This window comes from Drosophila willistoni, assembly GCF_018902025.1.
Source record: "Drosophila willistoni isolate 14030-0811.24 chromosome XR unlocalized genomic scaffold, UCI_dwil_1.1 Seg143, whole genome shotgun sequence".
NCBI lineage: Eukaryota > Metazoa > Arthropoda > Insecta > Diptera > Drosophilidae > Drosophila > Drosophila willistoni.
The window spans coordinates 3,367,681-3,378,869 of record NW_025814056.1 but is presented as its reverse complement, the minus strand read 5'-3'; the positions used below and the strand labels follow the sequence as shown (position 1 = coordinate 3,378,869).

Below are 11,189 nucleotides of genomic sequence, written 5' to 3'. Positions count from 1 at the left end.
AATTTCTATATTTCTGCATATTTGAAATTTTCACATTTTCACAATTTTTGTATTTTCTCTTGCATAATTGAATTTCTTTGTGTGTGTTTGGTGCAATGTTTTTTTGGGGAGCGACCTCTGTACAACTTTTGGCCAACTCTGAACAAGGCAAGTGGAAAAGTTTTTCCACCATTCGTACAATGAGTGAAAGAGGAGAATGTGTTGTTTGTTAATTCAAAAATATATTTACAGACTAACTGGGAATTGAGCTAAAAGACCAATTCATTTATAACTATGTTCATTCTTTTCATTATTTGGTTTATATGAAAAAATCTAAGAATGAAACATTTGTATACTAGAGAGGATAAAACTTTTTGTTCAAAAGATAAACTTGAGCTTCATATCCCAATACCTTTAAAGTTTTAGCCAATATCAAATGTTTTTTTAGCCAATCTCAATTGGAGACGTTTGTGCAATGGGTGGCAAAATAAAAATGGGTACCAACTTTATTATGTTGCTGTTTCTACACAGTTAATTTCATGAAATCTATATTGAGTAATTAGCTTACTCATTTGCGATTGCATGTGGTAAAATAACTTTAACGCTGAAGAAATTTTCACATTTTCACACTTTTTGTATTAAGGGAAGTTTTGTTCCATTCTGAATATATTTGAAATAGAAAGACAGCCCGATTCCGGCAGAAAATCTAAAATCATGACCTTAACTAACCAGAAGAGGCTGAAGCGGATTATAAACGATAAAGATGGCAAAAGCTTACGGCAAAGCGGTAAAAGATCTGTTAAGTAAAAAAATAAAATTCCGCATCATACTTGAATAAAGGAACATGAAACCGGTCAGGAAATTGATAAAAGTCTGCGTTTAAAGCAAATATTCAAAAAAGCTTTCCTTGCACTATGGGAAAAAGTTGCCTCAGATTATTGAGTACAACTTTTCCGTTTTCATCCGGTATATATGCATACATATATGATGAAGTCACTTTGGTTTTGATCCAAACAAACAAATAACAAGGTTGATCGAAATAGTTTACAGCTGTGTAGGATTAAGATGTTAATACAGCTCGCTGAATGATTTACAATAAGGATCTAATGGGAAACAAAATGATTTATCTACTGCCCTTATCCACAGATTTTCAAAGACTGGTAGCTCAAACAAGATGAATGCATTCTACATTGTAATGTACAATAAACTTGAATTCAATCTTGAAGCCAGCTGATAGAAGTGCTTTACGTATAATTTGTTTGTAGTTTTATCCAAAATTTAAAAAAACACCGCGTGATTGGGTACCCATTAAAATCAACTGGCGGTAAATTTATTAGATAATAATACATTGACAAGGCCCCTAAAGCGATGTCACCCACTGGATCTTCCTTTCCGCATAGCTCATTAAGGGAAATTTGGTATCCATTTTTTTTTATATTGTCAGTGATACATGATATGTATCAATGTAGTTCATATAAACTCTTTAATAATTCTTCTACTAAAGATTGATTTGGAAAAGGAATTCAAATAAATTGTGAGCGAATTGAATAGTTGTTAACAAATGTATAAACTTTGCTTAGAAGATCATCACAGATCATTCAATGTTCAATGTTTCTATAATTAACTTAATTTCTGTTAAGATGACCCAATTGAGAGTTTAAACGTGGCCTAAACGCTTGCCCCTTGAGTGCCGTCGGCGCTTGAGCTAAACCCGCATAAAGTACCACATGTCTAGGAAAAGACGTAAATTGATTTGGCTTCTTGTTGAAATTGGTTTGCTTAATTTGATTGCAGGTAGTCGTGTTTTTCCGGAAAATAAATACATTCGAATGTATATGAAATTGCCATTTATTCATCTTTTTGTTTGCATTTGTTGCTGTCTTTCGATCTATAGGAAATCATACAAAAAAAGATATATGCCCATTTTTTTTGTGTTATCAATGAAAACTCTTTGTATGAAATTAATTATTTTTTCGTTTCCTTTTTTCTTTATTGACTTTTTGTTTGACAAAAAATTGATGCAATTTTCAGCAAACGTTTATCTTTTATATCATATCATATCATATACATATATATAAATATATATAAGTATAATACTTTCAATATCATCATTTTTTTAGCTTTTACAAAAATTTTCTTAAAAATAATATTTAAAAAAAAAAAAAAGCTGAGAAAAATTCTTCTTACAAAGTGTGTTTTTTGCTTACAAACTATTACATTTTTGTATTTCGGATAATTTTCGATGAAATGAATTAAATTTAATACTAGTTTTCCAAAATGTTGTATGTGTTTGTGTGTGTTTTAGTTTTCCTTTGCTTATGACTTGTTGTTTTTTTTTTTTTTTTTTTTTTTTTTGTGTAGAAACAAAACCATTATCACAATCGCTTTGATGAGTAAACTTAAAAAAAAAATTAAATGTGTAAATGTGTGTGGGGGAAATTTTACCAAGTTGAATTCATGAAAATCAAATCAAATAAAAACGAAGTAAAGTGCTGCTGCTGCTGCCTTGTCATTTGCCGTCGGTGTTGACTCATGGGAGTTTTCGAATCAGATTGGATCAGCTGATGGTTAAGATTGTGTGTTTTAGTTGGTTTTGTACTTGTTCCATATTCAAGCAGTAGTTTTATTTTTCGACTTGATGATTATTTAGTTGTTGTAGTGGTTTTAGTTGCCAGTTAGTTTTAGTTGTTTACTCAGTTATCGCCGGGATTTGTTTGTTGTTTTTTAGATTTTCGGCTTTATTGTGATGGTTTACGCCATTTGCTGCATTTGCGTCCGGAACGCGGCAAACATTGACTTGCCGTTGTGTCCACCAATTGACGCAATGTTTCCAACACTATGGTGGCCAGGAAACGCCATTGAGATTCACGTAGTCGTAGGATTTGTTGCTCCTGTTGTTCGGCTTTACGCAGGAGCGTTGCCTGATCTGGGATATAGAAGGCCACAGCCATTGTTGTTGTTGTTGTTGAGGATGCTCCCGATCAATGTGTTGGTTCGGATCGGTGGCTGGGGCAGGAGTGGGAGGGATGGGTTAAGAAAACTTGTTCTTTGTCTCCACTTTTCTTAGCCTCACACACAATTGCACAATTGTTCGCAATCGTCAATGCCTTCGATGGTTGGGCGATGATTTCGTTGTTATTGTTGATGATGACTCGACGACTTTCTCTTTGCGCCGCCAAGTTGGATATTTCATTTACAATAATGAATATGTTAACAGAATTTCTTCTTTGTTTAATGTACGTCACACAAAGATGTTGTTGTTGATGATGATGAAAAAAAATGAAATCAAAATCTCGTCGTCGTCGTCAGTAAGAAGAAGAAGTTCGTTCACTTTGTTATGTTTTTTTTTTTTTTTGGGGGGGATATTTCTCTGTTCTGTTCTGTGTGCGCTTCGTTCTCTTTTAGTATAGACGTCCACACGCTTCGCTAGCTTGGTTCAAACTGAATGCCCAGAGCAATGTATCTCGACTTTTATACGAGGCTCTCTCTTTCTCTCTCTATCTCTCTCCGTGTGTGTGTCTCAATTGTCGTTCCTTTGCGGTATGGGTGGTTTTTGCTTCTGGTTCTCTGCTCTCATTTGTCTCATTCAATAGCCTGCAGATAGGCCTCTCTCTCTCTGTCTCTCTCCATACGCTTCTCCCTCTCTGTCACTCTCTCGCAGTCTCTCTTTCTAGCACTCCCTCTCTGGCCGAGAACCCGAAAAAAACAAAAACATTTTTTCGTGTTGTTTTGGTATTTTTGTTGACATCGTCTCATTCGTAAAAATGTTATTATGTAGAAATATTGTTGCCAGGCCCGCCGCGTTAACGCCTTTACCGCTAACGCGTCGCTGCTGCTGCCTCTGCTGCTTGGGCGTGGGCGGGGCAGCCACCTTGCACGCCTGTTGCCAGCCGCCAGGTTCGAGACACTCAGCCTTTTGTTGTAACTGTATTAATGGTTGCGGCGCGAGAAGTACAGTTAGCATATTAATTGTATTAAATTGTCAGGGCATGACAGAACGAAACCGAATACGAAACGAATACGTATACGCAATGTGACAGGATGAGACGAAACGACGACGAATGAAACAAATCAAAGGAGAAGAATCTCTAGTAGAAACAGGTGACACTTGAAATATGGGCAAGTGGGCAAAGTTGACGACGAGTCGAGCCCCATCGGCCAGGCCTACCCACCCACCTACCTCCCTGTCTGTCTGTCCCTCCCGCCATTAGCTTTCTTTATCATCAAATATTGTTCTTTTTCCGACAACTTGGTGGCTATATCACCTAGTTATGACAATATCTCATAAATTACCTATATACATATGTATATGGAACAATGACTATAGCTCATCTTTGCCAGATTCTTTTTATTCGCGTTCAGATTTCAACTGAATTCCCATTAGAGCGTAACCAGTCGGAAATTATTGTTATTAAGGAATGCTCATTAATAATTTTTTTGTGTTTTGCCGTTGTTTATTTTGTTCCCCTTTTCTGTTAATCTCTGGGCAATTATTTAACACTTGTAATATTTTGAGTTAAAAAATTATTTCCTACTTTCCTCTTCTTGTTAGGCAACTTTTTTATCCCATTATATCAAAAGGGTAAAGACATTTTTAAATAATCAAATATCAGGGATCCGCATTATAGTATATGTATATGTATATAAAATATACAAAAAAAAAAAAAAATATATACATCATATAATATGTATAAGTTTTTAGTCGCTTATCAAAGTATATACACATAAATTCTTATGAAGTCAGAGCCAACAATTAAAACAGTTGTGTGAAAACTTAATATTAAAATAATTATATTTAGTTTATTTAAATGTGCCAAATGCGTTTCTCTGCTAAACAAATGTATTACATTTGTATTTGTGGCAAATTTTGTAGATGTATATGTCATATATGTACATACATAGGTCTTAGCAGTTTACTTGATGAATCTTTAATGTATATTTGTTGCGGTTTTTTATTGCAATCATCAAAGTAATTGTGTATATATAAATATAGCTTAGCAGTTAGAAAAAGAATTTTAGATTAAACAAAGTTTAAAAGTCATAATGTAAATTTAGATCCCATAAGTATATAATCCACTCAATCCATTAGAAATACTAAAGTTTTTGTTCACAATTCCAATAATAATTATGAATGTTGAAATATATTTTATAATCGTCTTGGCAGTTTAAAAAAGAGTTTTAGACTACCCAAGGCACAAAATAAAACGTATAACGCAATATAAGATAAATGAATCCTTGATGAATTCAAGGAATCTTTGTTACATCGCCACTTAATTTGAATATTCGTACATATGTTGGACAAATCTCCTTTATTATTCTTAATATGAATATTTTTAGATTGAAATATTTTAATTTTTTAATCGCATTCGTTCATAATAATAATAATAATAATAATATGTAGGAGGTAAACATCGCTTGTTATGTCTGTTTAACTATAAAAATAAATAATAGAATACGGAGAATACTGAAAAACGAAAAACATCCTGCAAAATGACTTTAATGATCTCTTTACATTAGTCCAATGTTAATTTTTAAATCATATTAATTAAGTGTTAGTTTAGTGTTGCTGTCTTATTGTAAAGTATCTCGCTATTTGATATTATTTGACTATTATTTCTTTATAACACTTTTGATTGCAGTATAATCATCAGTTGGATCTCGAGATCGATTCTATGACTCCACCCACAATCCTGTCGAGGAGTAGTAACTCGAGTTCTACACTTCTTTTTGTTTGCCAGTTTTCTGTCTGGCGTCTCAAGTGGCAAGTGGCAAGCTGCTTCTTCATTCCTCATTCTCATTCTCAAAAAATATTACGACAAAGCTTTTTCCCACTTAGGGGTTGATTTTCCTTGCGACTTGTATATATATATATTCCTCTTCTGTCATCGTCTATTGAGGTCTATTGTGTTACAACAACTAGTGCTGCTAGCTGCTGCTTCTTGCCTGAATGTGTCTCTATGCTATTCACTCTTGTACTATGCCATATACATTTTCCTACCCACTTGCACAACGTTTCATAGTTTGGTTTTTGTGTTTTTTGTTTTTTTGGTTTTATTGTACACTTCTCTCCTCTTCACATTGCTTCTCGTTCTTTTGCCTTTTCCGGGTTCGCCGCGAGCTGTATGTGGCTTGCTGGCTGGCTGGCTGGTTGGTGGCAAATGGGGCAACATAAATTCAAAAGGCGTGGCTTATTTCCTAACAACATTTTATACTCCAGAAAGCAAAAATATATACGTATATATTTTCTCTTTCACTTTGCCTCACGATGATTGCGACTGGGACTGGGATTGGATTGGCTTGGTTCGCTTGGTTTTTAGCTTGGAGTTGGGTTTTGTTTTATTCTTCTTTTGACTTTATTTTTTTTTTGGCTACTTGTACGCTGTATTTGTGGGGCGGAGCTATGCTTCGGCTGTTGTTTTTTTCTTTTTCTTTTCCTAAATGGGATAGGGCTACCTTTTTTTTTGGTTGCCCTTCATGAATCATCGTAAACGTCTTTGGGGTGGAGTCAAAATGTTAAAGAATATGGCTAAACTCCTCAATAGAGTTGAGAGTTGCGTCGGCACAATTTACGGCAATTAGTTGAATTTACCTTATTTCTTAGCAACAACAACAAAAAGAAGAAGAATTGAGATTGTAAGAACTGATTGAATCCAATCAGGCATAAATTGATGATTGAAATCTTGGGAATTGTGTGTTTCTTAAAGGATTACATGATAGTTGTTCCTTATGCGGGTAATTATTATATATTTCTTTCGGTTCTGTGTCAACACTGTTTTGTTGTTGTTGTTTTTAGGGATGCTTTTCCACCCATATTTTATATATTATGGCAATCAATTTGCATAGCTAATTGCTTGGAAATCGAAATCATAAAGTTTCAATTTCTGTTTTGTAGTTTTTTGGTGGTTATTGAATTTGTCAAATTAGCTTTTGATTGAGTTTTTAATCTGCATGTTAAATGACCCACATACAAGGAAATAAAAAAAAGCATGAGGATATCTCACACACACATACATTTAATTCCCTGAGAATTGTGTCAAAGCGAGAATCGGGTGTGGATCATCATCCGGAAGTTTCCCAATAATATTCTCATCAATGACTTTCACATGGGCGGGGCGAGGGGGAGAACGTGTAAAAAACTTTCCAGCGAAAATTATTTCCCCTTTACCCGCGCTTCATGCCAAAAACCAAAAATGTAACAATATTTCATCAGTTTTCTTTGTCTTTCTTGGCTCGGTGACGTAGAATGGGATATTTGGTTTTTATTTCGTTTTTTTTTTTGTTTTTTTTTTTTGTGGATGTCTGGGACTGCCTCAAACATGTGTACTATATAGCCTACACCTACATATATCTATATATACTATATGTCTGAGTGAGTGTGCTCAGTCCCCCGCGAATGTTAATGAGTAATGCCAACAACTTGACAACTTGCGCAAGATATTAAAAACTCTTGTTCGGTCGGTCGAACGGTTCGCTCTCTTTCATTTTATGGCGTGTGATCATTGTTGTTGGCTCTCTCTCTCTCTCTTTCCCTCTCTCTTGGTTTACTATACCATATTTAAATATATATATGCAGGAACATAAAAGTCGGAACTGCTTCGATATAATATACCTGTCAGATAGATATGTAAACACGTATAATCAGTTAATAAAGAAGCTGGCAAATAACAGGCCCCCCAACAATAGCCACAAATCAACATCAACATCAGTTGTATCAACAACCAACAAATATAGGTAAAAGAATTGATTGATTATGCCACAGGCTTGATTCTAATAAGAAATAACCGAACTCACATATAGATTTAGAAATGTTTGTAACCAAATTTGTAAAAAACTTACAATTAGAAAGAAATTATTGTAACAGTTAAGATAACTTTATAAATTTCATATCTCTGTAAATGTCATGCCGTGCACAAAAATATAGAGCTTAACCACATTGATTTTAAGAGAAAAATGATTTATCTTATGTATCCGAGGGCTGATTTCTAAATTTCTAAGCCCTATAAATAAATTTGACAAAATTATATTGAATTGAAATGCATAGGTGAGAAAATAAGACTTAAATATGTAGTTCGTAAACATATTTCATCACATATTAATTAGAGAACTTTTCATTTTATGATCTATGACCTGTAGCTAGTATTAGGATTGACCGTACTTTGCAATTACCATACGACCATTTGAATAAATAAATGAAATATTAAAATATTATTTAAATAAAACAGAAACATTTATGAACTCCATTTAAGTGCATTATTAATAAAGTACTTGATCCTTAAAATATTTTCTCCTTTTTTTAACAAATATATCATAGAATTTGATATTATATTGATTGATTCGGCTGATGCCGACGTAGGAATACTCCTATATTCTTATACCTATACAAAAGTTTAAAAAATTCAAAAAAAAAAAAGATAAATTGTAAAATTTCTAGGGGGGGTCACATATGCACAACTCTCACGTAGGATCGGGATAATTTTTTTTTTTTTGTTTGCTAAATTTATTACTAAATTAATTGCACTGTTTGGCTGGGAATTAATGTTGAATCCACTTAAAAAAGAAACCAAAAAAGAAATTTAGTAAAGTTTCTAGCTTCATCAATATTTTTTTGGTCAAACTGCATACAGACTTTTCGTTTCCTGGTCGTATTATGATAAGAACTCTTGTGATATGTCACAAAGGTTCAGTTTAAAAACATATTATGTTAATGTACATTTTGCCTCCTTTCGTCCCCTTCGCCACCGACCTGTGGAATTCGCTACCTCTAATTTGGCCAAGTCTTGAAAGTTTTTAAAGAAGTGTGCATGTATTTTAAGATCATATATTTCTCATATATTTTTAGGCCAACAAATTCTGAGAAATGATGATGAAATTGGCATAAAATCGAATTACCAAATAATTGTTCTGTTTTTAAGGCGAGTTAATAGATATAATATCTTGAAGAAAATATAAACAAGTCACTTGAAAATTATCCAAAAACATCTTAAGAATCTTGCAACATTTTAAAGTCCTGTAGAACCAAATATTTTTTGCATTCACTTTGTATTATATAAATCTATATAATAAGATTAATATTTTCTAAGGTCATTAAGATAAATATTGTTATCATTTTCCATTATTCATTCGTTTGTTGTAAAAAATATATCAACTACCAAAAGCTTTATTTAGTCTCTAATAAAAGAAAGCGGTTGCGCATTTCATATTACTGGCTTGACTTAAAGTAAAAGTATTCCATTCAGAGAATGTTCTAGTCTTTTCTCGATAAAGTTGTTTGTTTTTTGTTGTTCTGTGTAGTTTTCTTTTTAGCCTCTTTTGGGTTGAACTCATTTCTATGACTTCACTTGTCCTTGGCAAATACTTTCAGATCTTACTTTTCAATTTTTTGTTTGTAAAACTAATTAATGACCACAAAAGTGAATCAACATTTTTGAACAATATTACACAATGAAGGGAAAAGTTTTCTTTGATAAATTCTTTTGAATACATTTTGATAAAGTTTCACTTTTCTTGGTGTAGGTGCAAAAACAAATGTTTCATTGTGTTGATCAATTTCAATTTCATACAATATAGTTAACTATGTGGATCTTTATCCCGATTTGCATATGCATTTTGTAGGTATTTAATGTAACATATACATACATCAATGAGAGAAAATTAACTTCTTTATCACATTATTTGTCACAGCTCGTCAGAGAAAGAGACGCAGCAAGAGAGAGAGAGTGAGAAAAAGAGAAGTGCAGAGCAAATCTCTTTGTCACTCTCTCTGTCTCTCTGCTTCTCTCTTTTTTGATGTCTTTTCATACTCATTTGATCTGATTTCCCCCCGCCTTTCATCTTATTAACTGTCCAGTTTATTTATTTTAACACCCTTTGGCAAAATTAGGGTATATCAATTTAGTTAGCTTTCAATCAGTTAGTAATTTTCACCAAATGGCTCAGATTAGTCGCCATTTCAATTTGCTTACTTGTTCTATTATCAAAATGGTGTCATTACAAAAAACTACTTCCAACACAATTCAATTTTAGCTTAATATATTTTGAAAACCTTGAGAGAGTACCAAAACTTCGTAGAGGCCACCCAAAAGATATTTCGGCGGTGTGTGTGTGTTTGGGGTTTCATTTTTTCTCAGTTTATCTCCATTTCTCGGTTTTCGGTTCGGTTTTGCTTCGTTTCGTTAATTTGTGTTAATTTTTTATGATCTCAACTGGTGGCCCATCAGACAGACATGTTTTGCCGTCTGTCAGAGAGAAAAATATTTAATTTTTTATTTGATTTCCCATTTAGAAAGGCCAGGAAAGAAAGAAGAAAAAAGACAAAGACAATTGCCAAGTGATCCGTTGCACACACAGACACATAGAGTAGGAGAAGCTATGAAGGAGTGTGGGTATGGGTCATTAACTTGCTTCTTCCCCTCTGTCGTTTTGTAACGCCTGTCATTGAGCGCTGCTTAGGTTAGGCAGACGCGATCGAGATCGCGGTCGCATAGCAGAAGCTTCAGAGAGGTTCCAGCAGTGGGCACCGACATTGGCATTGGCATCGGCACCGGCAACTGGCAATGTTTCCCAGGCGATGAGTCATCCACCTTGGTTGCAGACTGTATGTGTGTGTGGTGTGGTAGGGGGGGTGGGGGGTCTGGAACCTCGACCAAAACGAGACCCATTTAATGTTGTTTAACGAGTGTTTGGGGTTGGGGGTATGGGGTCGGGGGAGGGCTTTTGATCGTCTCGGCATGTGCATAACTGTCTAGATTTGGCTTCGGACATTTGGGGTCCTACTTACACACACACACACACATACACACTCAACGCAAAACCGATACAAAACCCACAACGAAAAATGATATACCGATAAGATTTGCTTTACGATCCACTTGGACCTTTGGTTTGGTTCTTTCGGGTTTTTCATCTGCTTCATCTGCTTCTTGTGTGCCTTTTGTTTAATTTATTTGATTGTTCTTTTTTCTTCATTTATTTTTTGTTTGCCTACCGAACGAACAAACGAATGAACCAAAAGATGTCCGTCTGTCTGCACAAACATGTCAGTTGTTTGAGTAATTTTCGCCCCCTTTTTCTTTCCCTCTCTCCTTGCTTTCTTATAGATTTTATGAATAGATAACAGATTTTTCGGTATCGGGTCTAAAGGTATACAACTTGCAACGACATGTCCCGATTTTAAAGGTTCCTATTATGGTGTTTGTGTGTGTGTTTGCTCT

The 11,189-nt window shown here is 34.2% G+C and overlaps 1 protein-coding gene across 1 annotated transcript; it reads right to left on the bottom strand.

The window, feature by feature from the left end:
- Nucleotides 1-2,315: 2,315 nt before the first annotated feature.
- Nucleotides 2,316-3,408, bottom strand: LOC6645575 (cell death protein rpr). Its single transcript, XM_023177471.2, has one exon. It carries the CDS (start codon nucleotides 2,928-2,930, stop codon nucleotides 2,718-2,720), a length of 213 nt encoding a protein of 70 aa, XP_023033239.1. The 5' UTR covers nucleotides 2,931-3,408; the 3' UTR covers nucleotides 2,316-2,717.
- Between the last annotated feature and the right edge of the window lie 7,781 nt (nucleotides 3,409-11,189).

Coding starts and splice junctions, on each gene's coding strand:
- LOC6645575 (XM_023177471.2), bottom strand. CDS start 2,930: ATGGCTGTGGCCTTCTATATCCCAGATCAGGCAACGCTCCTGCGTAAA.